Below are 19979 nucleotides of genomic sequence, written 5' to 3'. Positions count from 1 at the left end.
GTCTCCTTTTTTTTTTTTTAATTTGTGTCTTTATGTGCACTGAAAAAGTAATTACTTGACATGACTGATGAAACAGACATATTGCAGAATCAATTAACCCACTCCCATAAGAAGGAAATAAAATGCACAGAAAACTTTTGTTCCAAGGTAGCAGGACTGGTTATATGGGACCATTTACAGTTCTCCAGAAATCAAGGATAAATTAAAACTTTCAATTAATTGCTAGGCATCTCAGCTTTACTGGTAAGTGGGATGACAACAGTTGGAGTTCTTTCAGAACTGGGCAGTATTCAGGTCAGGGGTATTGGCTGGGAGGAGGGGGGTAGGGGGCAAAACATGCTTTGTAGCTATTTACAAGCCCCTAGATGTCCTAGATGGTGATGAAGAAAGGTGAATATAGTAAGAGTGGTAGGAACAGTTTGTCAACAAGTATTGCTGCACATCATGCACAGGAGTTAATAAAATAAATTATACACCACATTTTCCTTTCAAGCAAGCTTTAAATAGTCCATATGTAACAGAATCATGTGTTACAGACAAGAAATTCTTGCTGCCAAAACACAGGATGAATGTTTTTCCCCATCGTTCTTTCCAAATTACAGACTTAGGAAAAAAATATTTCATGAAATTAGAAGACTTTAAAAAATAAAATTATGCTAGAAACCAGAAAACGCCAGTAGAATAGACTGGTGAAGTACATGAACAAGTCATCAGAACAATGTTAGTACACATGTACTTACCAAAAAAACCATACAGGAATGGACATAAAGGCTTTTAAGACACAGATACTAAGCAGGCTAATTCAGGATCAAAGGGCAGAATGCACAGGCTTTATTATAAATTCTGTCATTCATGCATTTGTGTGTGCAGATAAAATATATTTAAAGCCATGTATTTAAATGCCATCAAGAAGACACCTGAACTTCTCCCCAGCAACACTGTTGACTTCAGGGAAGAATTAAACCCAGTTTTGCTTATTTTTGTACACTGGCCATATCCAAACTCATAATCTGCAAAAGGGAACAAAGTATAAGAAAGAAAGCAGGTATTTTATCTGAGCCATTCAGTGACACTGGGACAAAGATCCAAACTCACTTTTTGGTAATGAATGTCCCAGGAATGGAATGTCAGCAACACCAGCCTAGACAGTTCTCAGCTGTGTTTCAGAAAGTGGTTCCAAGAACGATCCAAGGATTGAGTGGGAAAAAATAGAAATTAACCCTGTAGGACATACATACATAGATAGATGGCTTTTTCAGAACAAAATAAGGTAGCACTACTGAGTAGGTGGCAATATGGTGTGTGCATTAAGATAAACAAGTGAAATCTGCTTGGGGCACCTTCACTCAGAGGAATAAGTCTTCTTAAAATATAATTATAATAATAATAATACTTCTTTATACTTGCCACTTGTTAGCAATTGTTTACATCGTAGAAAAATAGATAGTATTCTGTAACAAGAAATATAGTTACTTTGTTAAAATGGGCTATTTTAAACCAGCTACTATTCTTTCATATAAAGAATTTCTAAACAGCAAAACAAAAATAGGTAATACTGAGTGCAAAACAGCCAGTGGTATACTTTGCATTGGTTTGAAACACTAGTTGCCAGCTACTATAATTACATGTTCTGTACATTGTACTACAAAAGTCTTCCATCTTTTAGAAGCTTTTGGGTTTTTGTTTTTCTTCTCTCTAGGTGGCAAGTATTTAATCCAAGTAAATTCAAACTCTGGAAGTCAGAAATAATTTCAAAATCAGTCCTTGCTACTCTTTCACATTCCTTCCCCTACATAGTGCAGCAGCACTTTCTACTTATGGCCAAAACTCCATTGAGTTAAACAAAGTTTAGAATGTAGATACTTAGAAGTTTAGCTTATAGATTCACATTCTTTTAAAAATCATTTCACTAATCTCACATGTTTACATTTACACTAATGTAACACTTCACTTTATAAATTTCACCATCCCTGCTAAAGACTGAAATACAGTTCAGATGAAAACTCTTTGCCAATGGTAGGTATTGTCTTAAATGCTACAAAGCCAGGTGGTTCCAATGTCGAAGTCAGATTTTTCTGTGGTCTCCGCAACATTTTCAGATATGAATAGCTAATTCCTAGTGGCAGTGGTAAAGGCATTGTCAGTACACCATGAACATCACAAATGGAGACAATTTCCAAACATTAAAGAACAAAAACCAAACAAAAAGCACCCAGAAAAAAAAATCAGTGAAACATTCTTAGTAGAGCAGAAATCTCTCTATTCTCCTCTTCATTAACGTCACACCTTTTCAACTTTGGTGGGGTCATAGGTATCTGGAACAAAACAAGAAAGCACTATTAATAATGTATTGTGAAATCTATTCAGTATTACTAGCTGTCGAAATGAGACATGTTTTCCCTAGCTTTTATTAAAAAAAAAAGAAGCTGATATGGACTTAGCACCTTAAAGATACATATCACATTCCTGACCCAAATTCTGTATTTATACCAGTGTAATTTGGGAACAAGTTTGATCAAATGCATGGAGATAGAATTTGGGAGGCCTTTGGTAGGTAGGAACAAGCACACTGAATGCTGAGTGATTACTTCTAGTTCTCAGATGCTTTGACAGGGAGAAAAAGACATAAGATTTGCTCCTCCTTGTACTGAAGATGAAGGAGCAGTAAATGCTTTAAAGATCCTAGCAGGGTGTTTAAGGCTAGTTGAAGGAGTGATTATGCCATGCAGTCATCAGGGTCTTTTCGTTTGATTGCAAATCCTTGGTTTCAGATTAATTCAACAGAAAACAGGAAAGCACAGCTGTGTTGCATCACTATGGCTGTCTCACTTCAGTCTGCAAAACCGCAGCTCACGTTTTGAACCTTATTCACTAAAGCACTGGACTGGCTTACTAACACTGTTCTTCATTTTCAGCCTACCTCCTGTCAGTTCACAGGACATACCACACGTTGCCTTTCCTTTTCCCAAATCCCCAAGGGACGCTCTTCTATCAGATTTTTTTATTGGATTTATCCTAGTGTTGGCCACAAAGTGAGCAGACATGAGCCTCGTCCTTCACCCCTGTGACTCTGGGATAGGATTGCAATGAAAAGGCTTTGCCTTGTGCGGTCTGCCTCCCCAGTGCCATCGTGCAGGTGCCTGACTTACCCTTGGGATGCACAGTCATGGCTTGGAGGAACCACAGCTACCTGCAGAGGAGTCTGTAGGCGCAGAGGGGCCTGGACAAACCGGCACTGCAGCCTGTGCTGCCGTGTGCTACTTGCTGCTCTTACGCAACCCGAGTATCTGTGCTAACCTTAAACGTCCCTCCCGTGGGCTGTACTCCCACAGCACTCGCATTTAAACAGCTGAGCATGAAAACAGTTCCACACATAAATATCACACTTTGGAGTAAAACGTTCATCCTCAGGACTTTCATGTTGATGTGAGTGAATGTCTTCATTCAAACAAGCATAAAAATCCCCAAGGGAAATTTTTGCTTCCGTGTGCAAGTGTCCATCTGCAGCATCCAGACTCATGTCAAGGGGGGGACTGACTAAGAAAGGACTTTTGGATTTGCCCCCATTGGGTGGATTCCTGGTGCAGAATCCTTTACGACTGCTCTTGCCCACCCTCCTCAAATTGATAGGCTGGCCAAGAAAGGCGTCTGTGCCAGCAACACCAATCATTTCAGAATTGTTTATCACTGCTAAGCTTCTTTTGGTATTTCCAAACAGACACCATATGAATGCAAAAAAAATCAACAGGAAAAAAGTTTTTGAGGGCTAGGGCACTCCAGGATAATGTTGCATCTTTCTAAGCTTAATGCACAGATGGTGTGGGAAGATGCAGTAATATTTTTTCTACTGTAAATATTTTGCCATCTAAACTGCTAGAACATACAAAAATTCTGAACTATTCTGTGACAGGTTGACCTAAGAATAAAAACGAATTTACATTTCAGAAACTTGATTTTCCTAAGGCCAGACACATTCACATTATGAGAATTCCCCACAAAATTGCAGGTGCTTACTGTTTCAGGGAGTGGCGGGACAGGGGTAGGGGTGGGGAGGGAGGGATAAAATCAGGCTACAAGACATGGAGCCTCTGGATGGCTCAGTTTATTCCCTTACTTATGCTTACTCATGCTTTCAGCACCTACACAAGGACACAAAAGTGTCAGACTGCCAGGCTATGTCACCCTTCTGAGGGGCAGAGACACTGGAGTTCTAGCACTGAAACAGAAATGTTTATTCAACATTTGGTTAAGCTCATTTGAAATGTGCTCTACAGAAACAAAGCCAGATTAGCAGCCCCATGTCTTCAAACAGCAAAGGAGAAAAGACATCCAATGCATTTGGGAACACTTGGAGATGTTCTTCTTCTAATGGCAGTATTTGCATAGTAAGATGAGCTTCTTGCACTGAGTTTTGGCAGAGCTCTTACTCTGAGATGACTGTTCCTCTGCCAAGCTACATTATACATGTGAAAGCCTGTTTCTGCTAAGGGCTCCAGCCTCTGTGACAGGCCCAGTCTGCAATTATAGGACTAACCCTACCTCGTTTCAAATAGAATGGCCTTTTAGAATGGAATATTTGCTCTTTAAAACCAGTGAATACAATGATTTTCCAGGATTAATTCTCATTTGGGTTTACAATTGTACCAGTGGGCTAGTCTGGAAGCTGCAGTGAGATTTAACAGAGGAAGACACAACATCAGGCCTTTCTATAAACACAAATCTTCAGCCCTTCGCTGTTAAAGTAAGGTGAAGATTTTGTGGCCATTGACAAATTAGGGTCTCTTTGAATGGGAAGAGGTCAGTGGAGGAGCTGCCTGCCCACCCCACGTGAGTGTGTATTATCCTGAATGTGTGCAGCAGGAAAGGAAATCCCTGCCATCCAGACATGGTGAGGGCTGTTATGGCTGTGAGGGAACTGCTGCAATGGGAACACTCTGCAGAACACAAGCCTAGCATTGTCAGCAAGAGGGATAAATTTAGACCTAATTTACTGCAGAATAACTCTCCAATAAAATGCACACAATCTGTTTTGATATATCCCTGAAGTCATGTCACCACAACAGATATTTTCTTCACTCCAGCAGAAACCCCAAGGGAGGAAAGCATATGAAATGCATGTGGTGCATACTAGACCTGATGGGTACAAGAAAGCTGAATTAGCCTGTTTGGAAAATCTGGTCTAGAGAAATACAGTTCAGAGCAGAGAGAGACAAAGATGTAGGATACAGAAAAAGACATGAAGGGGAAGGCTGCAAGACTGCAGGAGTCAATACTTCGAACTCATACAAGCATTTCTCTTCAGATAGAAATGCCTAAATCCAGTTAAAGTATAATCCATTTAATTCCAGTCCTTCTGTACTGGAAAACTGTGAACAGATTTATATTGATGAGGTTTAATGAATAACTTGTGCAGATTTCAAGGTAAAGTGTTAGCTGTTACAGAGAGGATGGAAAAAGGAGGAGGAGATTGATGCTAATTTAACAACTTTCACACCGTACATTTGCTCACTCCAATTAATTTAATGGACTAGGCAGGTGGCCTGGGAGATTTATCCCTTTACAGAGAGCTATGGCAACAACTGATTTTCAGTCGTTCAACACAATGCTGTATGAAAACAGTTTTGATGAGAGAACAGCTTGTGTTACTTTTGGGATGCATATGGACTACACAAGTTTATATGCTTTCGAGAGATGAGGAACACCAAAAAATAGGGAAAAAAAGGTGTTCACTGAAAAAGTCAAGTTTCCGTTTGACCTGGGGTTAACAGTTATTCTCAACATCTGATCTGGAGAATGTTCATGAGAGAGAGAGAATTTTCCAGGCCTCTGAATGCAGCCATTTCCCAGAGGCTTCATAGAAGTACATCAGATTTTTATTTTTAGTTTCTTATGAACTATGATATAGTATGTGTCTATTTAGGTATTAGGGAGGGAAAAAATTGGCATTCAGGGAGAGGCTATGATTAAATCACCACGTGTTCCCAAGCACTGGCACCAGAGTGACTGTCTTGGAACTCCACTGTTTTAGCCTGATCATTCCCTGGAACAATTAGACAGAGATGAGACCGTAGAGAGCACTCCAGTCTCTGTGAATGAGTTTCAGTATCACAAATGAGTTTTACAGTAACTATTCCTAAAATGGGATCAGAGAACACTCATCTTTTCCACAAGGAGAGCAAAGTGGGTGGCTCCCAGATGAGGGTAGTACCACCTACAGCCTGTTACTATTTGAGCAGTATATGTGGGCATAAGCAAACCGATCATGCCCGTTACATAAGGAAAGAGTACCCATCTGGATCTCCCACAATAGGGTCTTACCTAAAGAAAAATCTCTGCTGATCTTCTTCTTGTCCATTCCACCCAAACATCCATTTTCACTGAGAGAGATAACACGCTTGGAAACAGCCCCTGAGCTTGCCAGTTTGCTTCCTCTCTCCTCTTGTACCTTTGACAGCTTCTCCTCATCGACCTCCTCTCCCGAGTCTGCGCTCTTAATGCTCAGACGTCTCATCCGGGACACAGAGTCAACTTCTTTCATCCGCACTAAGCGATCCATGGCAGTCCGGCTCGGAGGAGAGGTGAGCTTGCCTTGAAGTGTCTCTATCACCTTCGAGGTGCTTCTCACTCTCTTTTCTGAATGCTGATACACAGGTGACTTGCAAACCAAGTTTTGGTCCTCACCTTGGCTGGGACTCACAGGTTTTTCAAGAACTTGCTCAGTTACCCGTGTTTTAGCACTGGCTTCCTGGTGAGTGGTCTGGCATTCATCAGGGTGTAAAGATCGTCCTCCAGCTCTGACAAAGAGAGCACTCTCTGTCCAGCCACACTTTCGTCTGCCTTCATAAGAATCCTCCTTTTTTCCTACTTTGTCACTTACTGTGCTCTCCACTGACGATGACTCAAAGTCCTGAGCCCCATTTGCAGGACTAGTGCCCGGGTGGGGCCCAACATGGTCATCTGGAAGGAGAGACTCCACTGCTATATCTATACCTAAAATTCTTGCAGCTCTTGCCTGCAATGACTCATTCACGGGGATTTCCACTGCATTTGCATTTGAAGAGTGATCAGAGTTGTTAGCACCAGGTTCTGGGGCCACAGCAAGTCCCACTGACCTCAAATCTGGCTCAGAGCACCCTTGGTTCCTCTTCGTTAGTGACAAATGTACTACTGAGCCTCTCTCTAATACTGTATTATTTGTGGGAGTTGCACCTTTGCTCAGTTTAACAAAGTCTAGGTAATTTTGGTCTTCACTCATCTCCTGCAAGACAGGATTATTGAAAGGATTACTGTGACATGAACTGCTTGAGCTACTGGACAAAGCTCTCTTGACAGGGCCCACATGAACTGGTTGCTTGCTCATGCTGCTCTTGGCTTCCCCTGTCCCCATTTCTGTTATCAGACTTCCATCTGCTGGTCTGACTCCTTCACTGCTCCCTCCTGGATGCGAGGAGCCTTTAGAGCCAACATAGCTTGGCTCAACACCATGCTCTGTCCCCATACTCCAACTTTCAGACTTACTTTTAACTCTTCCTGACCTAAATACAGGCACCTCTGGCATAACCAGTTCTGATTTCCCACCATGTTTTGGCTCCTGGTTTGATTTCTCATTTCTGGATGTCCTCCTCTGCATAAGGGCACCTGCCTGCAGAGAGGCTGCAGCACTTTCCAAGTCTTCTTCACTGCTTGTGTTCTCCTCCTGCCCTTGCAGCTCCTTGTTAAAACTTTCTAGCTCACTTATTGCATCCCATGGACGACGACTTACAGGTTTCAACAGGAACTGCCCAAACAGCTCTTTACTGTTGCAGGGAGCACTTGGTTCTCCCTTAACTACATCTCCCTTGGAAAGAAGGCCATTTTCCCTCTCCTGGGCAGGCACAAGCTGGCTGTGGTGGGCTTTTGGGGAGGGAGTCTGAAGGCCTGAGGTGGCAGTCCTGGAAAATGCACTGTTGCTAGACTGGCTGAGGTACATCTGACCCTTCATACCATAACTGCTCTGCCTGCAGCCTCTCTCTTCAGAAGGTGACCCTGTCTGTTTTGCCCCTATCGTGGATGCTGTACATCCCAGGCGTTTTGGAGACAGCAGATTGCTACTATCAAGCTGCCCAGGCTTTGTACCATGTAAAAATTGTGGGCTTTCAGGTTCTTCACTGAAACTGGTCTGTGTTTGCTGGTCTTTGTACTGATCACCTGGCCAGGAGCCAGAATATTTGAGCTCTCTGTGTTTTGTAGGCTGAATAAACCTGAGGTCATTCATTTGTTTGAACTCTTCTGGTCTCCACAGCTCTTGTTTTTGTAACTCATTTTTATTGGTCATGCTTCCTGTAAGCGCTTGTAACTCCAAGTCCGTTGAAGACATACTTAAGAGACTTTGTTCTTGCAAAGCCCCATTGTTATCAAACCCATTCTTATCAGGGCTCTGGGTTATGTTGTTGTTCCTATCTGTATCTGGCAGATTGGATTCTGATTTAATTGGGATAGAGACCAAACAAAATATAGTTTCATTCATTTTTTTCTTTGAACTCTTTTTGCTCTGCATCCCAGTTCCAGGTTCAAACTTTTTCACTTTTGTAACAGTCTCACAGGTGCTGTCCATATGTGAATTTCTTACAGAAAGTTTGCCTTTCGTGTACTCTGTGCTGGCTTCGTTACGGGGGCTGTGATTAGTTGCACTACAATTGTCTCTTTGGTCCGGCAAGGCACAATTTTCCTGATCTCGGATGGACGGTGCCAACCATCTGTTGCTATGGGTGGAGCTGTAGGAAGTTCTTTCTCCCTTTGCAGAACTGGACAAGTTTGATGCATCCACAAAGGCACTGTTGTACTGTACTTCAAGATTTCTCTCTTGCAAAGCACCAGAACTGGGACTACATGCATTTTCAGTGTATTTAGCGTTGTCCTGCAGACCTTCCAGTGGTGCAATTTTAATATGTCGTATCCGAGGATCATCAAAGGGAATGTACTGGACAGAACGCAGGTGGTCAGCAGGGCGCCTTGCATGGCTTTGCTTCCCATGAGGAAAATGGTTGTCTTTGCAAGGGTCACCCACCACTTCAAAAGTATTCATGGCTGGTCGTTGGCAGGGGACGACCCGCTCTGCAGCACCCTGTGGATCGCTGCTGGCGCACGTGTCGGCGTTAGGCACTTCACTGGGGGAACGTGGGGTCACGGTTTGGTGAGGTGGGGATTTGTAAGAAGGAGGAGGTACGTACACGGGGGGCTCCAAACCAGAGTCTGGAATGCAAACATCTTGCCTTGGCTCATTAACTTTGGCTAAGTAGGAGGTGGGTTCATCTTTCTGGTAGTGGTCCTGGAAACCCACGGTCTCTGCAGGTGCCCTAGTCTGCCGCTGCAGTTCATAGGATGGAGGCTTGAGAGGTCTCCCATACTTGGGTTTCACCAGGGGAAGGAAATGGCCTCCCGTTCCATGGTGCTTGGCTGGTTCCACACTCAGTCTGTTTGGGGAATAGAAGGGAGTTTTAGTTACACTGAGCGAGTTGTTACTGTTGGTCAGGGAGGGTATTTCCACGCACCTCATGCTCTCAGGTGAAAGGACCCTCGGCAATGACTGTGATTTCCCCTTGCTGTGGGTGCTGAGTACGTTGTCTCCCAGGGTCAGTGAATACAGCTCTTGGAGCAGCTTCTCCCTGTCACCCTCGGACATTTGCCTCCCTACCTTTTTTGGCTGGTTCCAGCTTTCCATTCCCAGATTCTGCCATTTGCAGTCACTGGGCACTTCACAGCTCTCCTGCAAGCCGCTTCGCCTGACATACCCTGCACCTGTCCCCACCTTCAGCTGATTCTCCTTGGGGTGCCGGGGTGCCCCCGGGGCTGCAGCCAGGCTTTTCATTTCCACAGTGGCTTTCTGGGAATAGCCTAGTAGCACACTGAAGTCCTGTCCTCGTCTTCTCCAGTAGGCAAGATCTTTATCAGTCTTGGGTTGGGAAGACCGTGCTAAATGAGGCCTGTCACAAACCCTGAAAAAAAACCACAGCATCAGAGGCAGCATGCACAGGTGCCCTTTCTTTGTCCTATGGATAAGGCCACTAGGAGGTCAAATGATGAGTTATGCCAATGGGGTTTGTGTAATCTATTTGCAACCAGATGACTGATTTTAATGAGAGGATTTAAAAGTCAGTCATTAATGTGAGTAAAGGAAGGGACAGAAGCTCTTTTGACATGTTGTTAGCTATGCAAAGCTGTTAGAAAGAAAGACAAATGGACACAGTTTGCTGTGCAAACATGCACAGTCCTCCTTGATGGACACTAGAAAACTGTCCCTGCCCACGGCAGGGGGCTTGGAACTAGATGATCTTGAAGCTTCCTTCCAACCCAGGCCATTCTCTGATTCCATTCTAAAACCAGAAATTATTGTCTTGAACTTACTTCTGCACCCTGCTAAATCAAAATCATACCACAGACTGCTGTGGTATGCAAGTTTAACAGGATTCCAGGCAGTACAGGTAGGGAGAACAGGTAGACAGCTATTTTGTAAGATTTAAGATACGTTCTGTCAGCAACATGATTTGCATCCTAACATAAGTGCTGAAATTAAACATGTCATTTCCAGAATTGATTCTTGTTCATCTTTCTAAGGGAATAAAATTCTTCAAAGTGCTTTGGATTAAATCACATGTCACAACAATGGTGATGTATCAATACAGTTCTGAATAAGACAGAACCAATATTTAAAATGTAAAATACATCAAAAGAAGTATAATTTTTTAAATAAAAGAGGGATTACCTCCAACAATCTATTACTGAAATATGGAAGACATTGGACATTTTATTGCAGATTAGAAATTCAGAACACAGATTTACATGAACAGAATGGGTTCTTTGTGTGTTCTGAACAGAGTATAAACTGTTTTATACATTACTGCAGAACAAAATTGGTACCCTTCTATATAAATAATGAATTTTCTACCTGAATTGCATTCTGCTATTCTTGTACCTAAGGTGTCCAACAATATAACTGCCTTTACACTATGTGGCTGCCACCAGCATAAGACTGGAAAGAAAAATCAAAATTGACAGAAATAGGACAAGTATGTACTTAGAACTCAAGAATTCCTTTCTTTTCTCTTCACCCCAAGGTATATAAACAGTGTCATCTGGCTCTTTTTTACTAAAAACAATGATCTATTTAAATAGGAGTTGGTGAAGACATAATACAAGTCAAAATTCAGAAGGAAAATTAAGCCATCCAAATCCACAGCAATTTTTTTTAATGTATATTAACTTCATCCTGTGAGTCTAAAAGTTTTAAAATCAAACTGGGATAAGGAGCATCTTGTTCATATTAATTCAACTGGATTAAGACTGAACATCTGAACAAAATGTTCTGCTGCTGAAGCACGAAATACAGTTGGATTGCTGAACCCCAGGAAGCAACAGACGTCTTCATTAATCAGTGAGATATAACAGGACACCTCCTATATCAGAAAGTTGATTGCAGTAACAATGAACATTTCCACGTGGAAACATATAGTTGGACAAATGCTGTCTTCTACCTTTTCATTTCACCCCCATACTGCTGTGGCACCATTTGTATCTGTGCTTACAAAATGGGGTAAGAAACAGGGTCTAGCAATAGTGAGGAGGGAAGGGACAGGTTGCTCTTTCTGTTTGATTTCATCTATCATCATAAAAGGGTCTACAGAAATTGCAGGAAGTACACAGTCACAGATTCCAAGATCAGAAGAGACCATTACAATTATTTAGTTTGACATCTTGTTCAGCGCAGGCCATCAGACTTCTTTGAAATGACTCCTGTTTCAGTGGTATCATCTCCTAGAAAAGCATCTAAAAATCTTGATTTTTAAATTTCCAGAGATGTTGTTGCAAAGCTTAATTCACCATTTAAAAAAACCGAACAAAATAAACCCAAATTCTTATCAATAGGAAGGTTGTTTCTCCATTTATTAAAAGTTGCTTAAAAGATTAAATTTATTTTTAAAGGTTAATAACTAGGCTCCAGTAATGAACTTCAGAACATGATACAAACCACCATGCAACCTGTACTATGTCATCACTGAAACAGGAATGTAGAAAAGACATTTAAAGGACAGTATTTAGAGCATTTTAAACCTGATCTTTTCTAAGATCTATTCAAAGGACAGACAGTATCAGCCTCTCTAGCTCCTGGCTAAGGCACTAGAAATGGTTACACAGACAGTCTCTATAAGGGACCCCATAAACCTCTGGAAAAGATGAGACTGCACTGCACAGTGGGAAGGGGATGCTCCAAGGACCCTCCAGTTTAGCTCTATCTTGAAGTTTCCTCTGCTCCCAGCGCTGGGAGAGCAGCTCCTTCACACCTGCATGCAGGGGTGGCAGGTAGGCAGGAGGAAGTGGGGCAACACAGCATGACCACAGCTTGTGGCCACAAATGCAGCAGAGAGTGCCTCCTTCCAGGACATGTAACACTTCCGAGTCTTGCAGTCAATGCAGAGGTGGAAGGGGAAGCTTCCAAGAGCCACTCCAAGTTCAGTAAGCTTCATTACAGCCTCAGCAATGCCACAACTCTGGACAGCAAGTACCGGTCATAGTGCAGTCTTTGTGACCATGACATATATTCAGTGAAAAGACCACACAGTCCCTCTTAGCAGTATCTCATCTCTGTGCCGCTACCCAATTCAGTCTCTCCATGATGTGCTGGTACTGATGCACACCTGGACACAGCAGCTTGCAGATACCTCACAGCTGGGAGAGGTGCCAAGGATGGAGCAGTCCCATGGGACCAACTGTGGAGATTTAAGTGCTGAGAACAGAGTGGTCCCATGGGACCAAGGAGGTGGATTTTAACATTATGAACTCTTTCCTAACCGGCCTGCTTCTAATGGATAGCACATTTGCTGTCAAAGTGCTTTGAACTGATTCTACATAAAATTAATCTAATTAAAACTGTGTAAAACCCTTAAACTATTTCTAGCTTTCTATGAATTTTAGTCCTTTACAAGAAATGAGGCCATCAGTCCACCCTGCACTGGCTGCATGACTGCATTTCACTGAGCTGTCATGCTCAGAGCAGTGGGTTGAAGATGCCCAGTTCCCTAAGGTGACACTGGACCAGAAGGACCTCATGTGATGCAGATAATGGGGTCAAAAGTGAAAGAGTGTGGCACAGGCTTTGAAGTCCAAACCCTGGAGAATGAGGCCACTGCAGGGGCATCTGTAGAGTGTCTGTCCCTGTTGCTCACTGACACCATGCAAGCAGTAGGTGTTGGGCACTCACTAGTTCACCCTGCCTGAGTTGCAGGCACCGGCACAGATTTTGGGGCCCAACAAAGAGGCACTCTTAGAAAGGCAGTGAGGTGGAAAAATTTTCAGAGGGCTTTTCTGGACACTGGCAGCTTCTATTCTATTTTGGGATCCTCTCCCGACATACACTCTTCTGAGACTCAGCATTGCGGAACACCAGTACGCTTTTCTAATTTTTCCAGAAAATATTCTCATTAACAACGTTATCTATTTATCTCTAAATTTTCTACCTACCAACATAACTCCTCCCATACAAACAGCTAAGCAAAGTGCCTCTTCTCTCCACACAGAAGAGTCCTCCTTCTGTGAACCCTCTCATCTCTACCCAGAAAGGGTCAGCTTTCCCATATTCTTTGACTTGTCTCCTCTTCCAAACCTTTACTTTGCGGACTCTGAATGCTCAGTTAAGCAAGGACAGCCAGGACAGCCCTCCCACCATCTGCTCCCTCACGCTTTGCCTGAAGAACAACAGGATAGAGCAAAACCCCACTCCCTGACTCCACCAGGGCATCACTCCCCCATCATGTGAAGCAGGAGCAGTGGGTGGTGTGATGCCCACATGCCGTTGCTATGAAGCCTCTCTCCTCCTCAGCAAGGTTTAATTAGCAGAACAACCTTAATAAGCAGAGACAACACCATCATGCCCTGCCATCACAAAACACCCCAAGCCCTGCAAACCTGCCTGCAAAGGCAGCTACGAGGCTGGCAACATCACTCACTCCTGTGGTGTACAGGAGGTGATTAGCTCTTCTACACCAGTGGTGTAAACAACAGTGTGGTGTAGCTAATTCCCTGGCCCAGGAGCCTAAGCCATGCTCCAAGTTGCTGTGGAGCTGGTCACTGTCTGTGAAGGTAGTTGGGACACACACACACCACCTCTTCAGGCCCTCTCCTGCTACTGTGCTGGCTGGGAAAGCAGCACCAGCCTGTAATGTCCAAAGAGTATCTTGCTGGATGGTCATCCCCTCTTTGGGCCCAAATGGTCCCCAGGTCTCTACAGTGTGCAGTTCTTTGCCAGCCTGAGAACCAGAAGGCTATTTCCCACAACAGTCCAGAAACCAGGCAGCAATATCAAAATGTCTGGTGGAGTTCACTATGGCCCAACTGCCACAGGCCCAAACACTCCAAACTGGGCCATCACAAATATCTTCTCATTAGTTTTAAAGCAGCTCACACTCACATGGCAGCCCCGTGCCTCAGGTGCTTCCCCAGGGCAGGGGAGTGGGTCTGGAGAGGGATTATCACCCTGGAGCTCAGGAGCTGACACACAGGTGCCACAGTGCTGCAGCTGCAGCTTCCCTGGATCCGGCCCAGGGAGCTTGCTCCTCCCTTCCTGGACCAGCAGGGCCGCGGCTGTGTCACGCTCTGCACTGGAGGCACTCCACACACTCAGGCATGGCAAGGAAGGGATGGCTGATATGAAGGTTTTCCCAGATGCTAGTGCCTTGCAAGAGTTCCCAGTAGGATCACTGGGAAGCAGACTTTGCTGTAACAATAGTATCAAGAAAATATTTCTATTTTTATGAAAGCATGACAAAGCCATTTCCAGGGCTATGTTCCCTATTTTATGTGGAAAAGCCACTTTTAAAAACCAGGATACAATATTTAACTATCCTGTAGACTGACAGGTTCCACTCCTTGCATTTTGAGATATTAGAAAGAGACCACCTCTCTCACCCTGCTTTAAAATTTTCTTCTCTTTCATTCTTTTTCAGTATCTTCTCTCACTTTTTTTGCCATCCAGTTTACTTCATCCAAAACACACCAGGAAGGAGCCTCCTTATTACCTTTAAACCTGTGTCCTGTCCTTCCTTCTTTAGAATGGATGGTTCTACCTGCAAATCTTCACCTTGACTGGGACTTGCTGCCCTACAACTGCTTTACAGGGCTTTACCTCTTCCTGCCCATTATCCTAGCTGGCAACCAGCAGCCATTCCTGCTCCAGGCAAACGGGCTTGCAAGGGGAAGAGATATGAAGGGAAAGAGCAGACAAGCCCAGCAGTGAGGGGACACATGGCTTTGCTACGTTACTGAAGGACTTTGTAAGAGGACAAGCTCCCAAGGTGACAGTGTTTTGCCCTGCTTTCAGTTTCAAGCCCACTCGGCAGGAGGAAGGGGCTTTTCCTTGTAAACCATCGTCATACTTGGGCTGGCTTCCAGTCCTGCTCGAGCCCCTTTCCTTTGTTCATCTGCAGCACTCAAATAGCTGCAGAACAATGGCCGAGCAGTGGTGTGTACACACAGCTCTTCCTGCCCAGCCGGCCCCAGCCCCGGTGTGCACGTACTCGGTGTCGAGCAATCACAATTGTACAAGCTCGTTTTATGGTGTGACGACAAGAGCTTCCACTGTCTTGGGGACGTTTTAAAAAGAAGTGCACAGGTACCTTCTCATGCTTACTCCATGAGCGTGGCCTGAGGAAAACAAGAAAGTCCTCAGTGCGTACAGGAACACCCATCAAAAGTGGGTGTGTTGCACCCACCATGCTGCACGTGGCTGAATCTGCAACAAAAACTGGAGTGTGTATGTGGCAGAAGAAGCCGAGTTCAGTTTTTTAAAACTGAAGAAAAGGAAGAACTTTTCCCCCTATTTTTCCCTGTACTAGGACTGAGCTTCCCTAAGCCTATCAGAAAGGCCTTTCTGATACAGACCACATAATTAAATCAAATTTTCCCACATGCAGCCACTTCCAATCATCCCAGTATTCCCAAAGGCCTTTCTCTAGTAGAAGGTGAATGGATGTGCCCCTGCTTTGTGTGGACATCCAGTGCATGGAAACGGTCACTAGGATGGGAGCAGGAAAGGATCACAGGAAGATGGGGTTAAGGGTTAGATTTGTGGTTAGTTACCTGTCAGGACCAAAAGAAAGAGAAAGCAAAGCCATGGCATGATGCTGAAACTTACCCCCCTTCTGAAGTATGAAAAGTGGACAAACCCTGAAGGTCATGGTGGTAACCAGGACCTGTTTGCCTCCCTTGGCTCCCATGGCTGCTTTCAGTGCTGCTTGAGTTGGTTTTCACCAGAGGTTTCTTGCCGTAGGCCCCAGCTCTGGATTCTGCCTCAAACCCGTTCAGTGTTGACCTCTGAGCAGATCTGTTCCCCGTCACTTCATGCCGGTATCCATCATACCTGTTCTCATATGAAACAGGGGGATTTCTTGACAATTTGTATCCATGAGAAATCAGGAGGTCCTCGACACTGAACATGTTTTGCTGGTTTCACTCACAGCTGTGCCATCAGAAAGCTCTTTCCAGCTGGACCCATCACTAGAAAACAAAACCAAAAATAAGCAGAAGACTGCTTTAAACAAGGAAAGATATCTTTGATCAGCTGCTAGGCTACTGAAGCTAAAAATCTCATCCCCTGGACTCGGTTTTCCACCCTCTTAATAAAATAGATGAAGCAAAGTGCATGCAGATGCTGATGAATCATGTGATGGCTTTCCCTAGACAATACACCTCCTTGCACTCAGCCAAGCAGCAGATGCCGTGCTGCCACTGCTGCTGCTGACTCAGTCCCTTTCACTCAAGAATTCACTGGTGATTGCAGCTTTCGGATTTCACTAATGTGATCTCAAAAAAATCTTTGCACTGGAGGTAAACCCACAACTTGAGCAGACATTTCCTTAGAAAACTATTTTTCTCCAGTCATGGAGAGGTGTGTTCTATACTGTGTTTTAAGTTGCTGCAGGAGGAGGGAGCGAATTACAGGACAATATGCCTCTCCCTACAGGTCTGCCTATTGCAATTTAAAAAAAAGTTCACATGAACAATGACAAAATATATATAAGAACAAAACTGAATTATGCAACCACATGAGAAACCCAGGTAATATCGTGCAACACCCCAGCTAAACAGTCTTTTTTACAGTTTACTTTCTATTCTCCCTGCCTTGGCCCATTGGAAATTTGCAGTCCTCAGCTAGAATAACACAAAACCTAAGATTATAAATATGCTGTTTTTACAGCACATTTCCACTGAGTAACACGGCTGGAAACAATCTGCAATGGCCTCCTCTATTGTGTCTCAATGATTTCCAAGACACAGGATGGTCAAGATTTTTCTTGCCCAGTGACAGCCCTCAATTCTGCACTGACTAGAGCAAAGATCCAGTAAACTGAACTAGTTGGCCAGAAACAATCTCTATTGTCTATACCACTCTCACAGCTTATTATGGCAATTACAGAACACCCAGTCTTCCAGAGTTTTAAAACGAGTGGAAGGTAACGTTCTGTACTGTAGGTTATGCAAAACAATGGACCCATTCTGATACATTCCTCCCTGTTTGAACTGTGTCACCAGAAAAAAGAAATCTAAAAAAGGTGGATAAAGAGGTAAAATGCACAGAAATAAATTCTTTATGTAAAATATAAAACACAAGATGATTTTCCTTGCATGAGGAGTTCATTTAACATGCCTAGTGAGTACTGTATGTCCTTAGCAGTAGCAGGTCCACCTGTGAATCATGAGTCCAGCACTGGCAGCTGCTCAAAAGAAGACTGTCCCTGCAAAGATCATGACATGCAAGTACATTTTATACGCTGGTCTCTAATGCGCTCCTTGGGCACGCAAAAAGGGAGGAGTCTGTTCACTGCTATTGACAATTATTTCCTTGAAATGGAGCAACTACTGAGATAGATGCTGTGTGTTTATTAGGACCAAATCTCCCAGGCTACATATACACAGAAGTGGATGGGTTGGCTTACTATATAAACCAGTTTCTGTGCTGCAGCCCTCTATATACTATGGCCACTTTTTGCCTATCCAGCACCTCACCCATTTTCTGTTCTGCCTTGTCTCCTGCATGCTCTGCAGGCTACAGAGCTGGTCTGACCAGCTGCTCTGGGCCAGCCTGGTGTGCAGCTCCTGGGCATGCAGGGACCCTCCAGCCACATCTGCCCTGCACTGCCCACAGTGGCCACGGCACTCGCCCAAGGAGAGCCCACAGTGTGGAAAAACAGGCACGATTTTTATGCAGAGCCACAGCCTAACTGGCAGCCTGGAATGCTGCAGAAGTGGCTTTTCAGCCTGAGAGCCTGCTGAGCACTTAAACCGGTTTGTCTCTAGAGCTTAATGAATCTCTTCCCTTTTCACACATGTAACACTACACACCCTTTAAAAACAGAGAAATAAAGCTCTGTGCTGAAGATATTTTAGGAGTAGCCCTTGCTAGAACAGGACTCCAAATTCCCAGTAAGAGCTCTGAGTAGGCGAGCCAGCAGTAAGTACAAGCAGACAGAAAGCAGGGAGGAGTGGGACCCTTCCCTCATGGAAGGAAGGGAAGGCTTTGTGGGTTATTTTTGAATGTTGACCTAAAAAGCTGATTTTCCATCCACCCCCTGCCCGGACTGTGCAAGGAGCCAGGTACAAGCAGAGCAAAGAGAACAGCTGGCTGCTAGAGCTGTTCAGCTTCTAAGGAGAGAAAGATCCAATGTGACTACCATAAACAGCAGAAAGCCCATCGAAGCGCTCACAGGTGCAAAGAAGAAATGTGCTTTTCCTGTTATTATCAGGCAGTCTTGGAGCAGAGCTTAACCCCCTCTCTGCCGCCACTGCAGCCATGGTGGCATCAGAGAGAAAAAGATGAGTGAATGAGAAACCTCCAGACCGTGGGGTTTACTCTGATCCTCCTTCTAGCACCAGCAGTGAGGAGCAACGAGTGGAAATGCACCATGAGGAACTGGTGTGACTGCCTCCTCCTGCTCCACAAACTTATCACATGTGGAAGGGAAAACCCCACAGTGCTATGGGTGGTGGGGAGGCCCATCTGGAAGCAGGATGCTATCACTGTGCCCATCACAACACGGCAGTCAGAACAACCAAGAGGGTAAAGCCCGCACTGCTCTGCCTGCCATGGTGCCCTCAGCACCAACCCCCTGACGAGCTCTACCCAGACTCACCATATGTAAAAATGCTCCATGCTCATGGCACAAGCTCCAAAGAACCAGTAGCAGTGGTGGTAGGTGGCTGCTAGCTGGGACACTGGCAGGACACATGCCTTGAAGGGCTGTGCAGAAGTTGTGGGGAGGTGGCATCCCCTGCGTAGGACCTGGCCAGGGGCAGGGAAGCTGGAGGTCACGCCTGATCAAAGCTTGCAGGACATCAACCATGTCAGCACCAGCATCTGCAAGGATGCTGGCCAGCATTCCAAATCTGGCTTCAGCACTGGGACACTCACCCCACCCTCCCTTAGATAAATAAATCTAAAAAATAAAATCAAAGGAATTGGATTGGCAGGAGTAACAAAACCATTGCTGCAGCACTGTCATGTAAATAATCTGTCAGACTGGGCCACAGAGTAAAGGCTGTGCAGAGCTTCTAATTTGAGGGAAGATCAACAAGGCTGGAAAACAGTTTGTTTTTCCAGCGCTCATTTGTTTTGTTTGCCAATGACATCAGTGCTTTCTGATAGGGTTTGCTTCCTGAGGATGCCTGCTATCTTGCCAGCGTTTCCGACTTGTCCCCAGCAGCCAGTACAACTCTGCATTACATTAGAAACAGGGGCCAAGCTTTTCTCTGGAAACTTCTCAGCAGCACGCTCAGATGCAAAGAAACAAGCGTGAATGGCGGAAATCAGCATCAGCCCCCGTGCAGGCAGACACAATGGGGAGCTGCAGCCTCAGCGAGCGGGACACAATGGGACCACCAGATGGAAACGTCATCAGAGCACCTCGTCTCGGGGTGCTCTGTCCAAGAGTGAGGATCTCATCTCTGGCACTGAG

General features: G+C 44.5%; 1 protein-coding gene across 6 annotated transcripts in view; it reads right to left on the bottom strand.

The window, feature by feature from the left end:
• Positions 1 to 480: 480 nt before the first annotated feature.
• JCAD (junctional cadherin 5 associated) overlaps positions 481 to 19979 on the bottom strand; it is a 60049-nt gene continuing 40550 nt past the window's right edge. For 2 of the 6 annotated variants that reach the window (XM_051802299.1, XM_051802300.1), the window contains exons 2-5: positions 16485 to 16524; positions 16163 to 16387; positions 6319 to 9974; positions 481 to 2315 (exon numbers count right to left, since the gene is read on the bottom strand). In XM_051802299.1, the coding sequence (XP_051658259.1) occupies positions 2281 to 2315; positions 6319 to 9974; positions 16163 to 16387; positions 16485 to 16522 (3954 nt within the window). In that variant the 5' untranslated portion in view covers positions 16523 to 16524 and the 3' untranslated portion in view covers positions 481 to 2280. Of the gene's footprint in view, positions 2316 to 6318; positions 9975 to 14440; positions 14797 to 16162; positions 16525 to 19979 lie in introns of those variants that run through there. The other 4 variants (XM_051802297.1, XM_051802298.1, XM_051802303.1 and 1 more) reach the window with 3 other exon arrangements.

Source organism: Manacus candei, unplaced genomic scaffold (genome assembly GCF_025592945.1).
Source record: "Manacus candei isolate 608988 ecotype Guabito, Panama unplaced genomic scaffold, ASM2559294v1 h1tg000056l, whole genome shotgun sequence".
Classification (NCBI taxonomy): Eukaryota; Metazoa; Chordata; class Aves; order Passeriformes; family Pipridae; genus Manacus; species Manacus candei.
The sequence above is the reverse complement of the archived record's forward strand: the minus strand, read 5'-3'. Positions and strand labels throughout refer to the sequence as shown.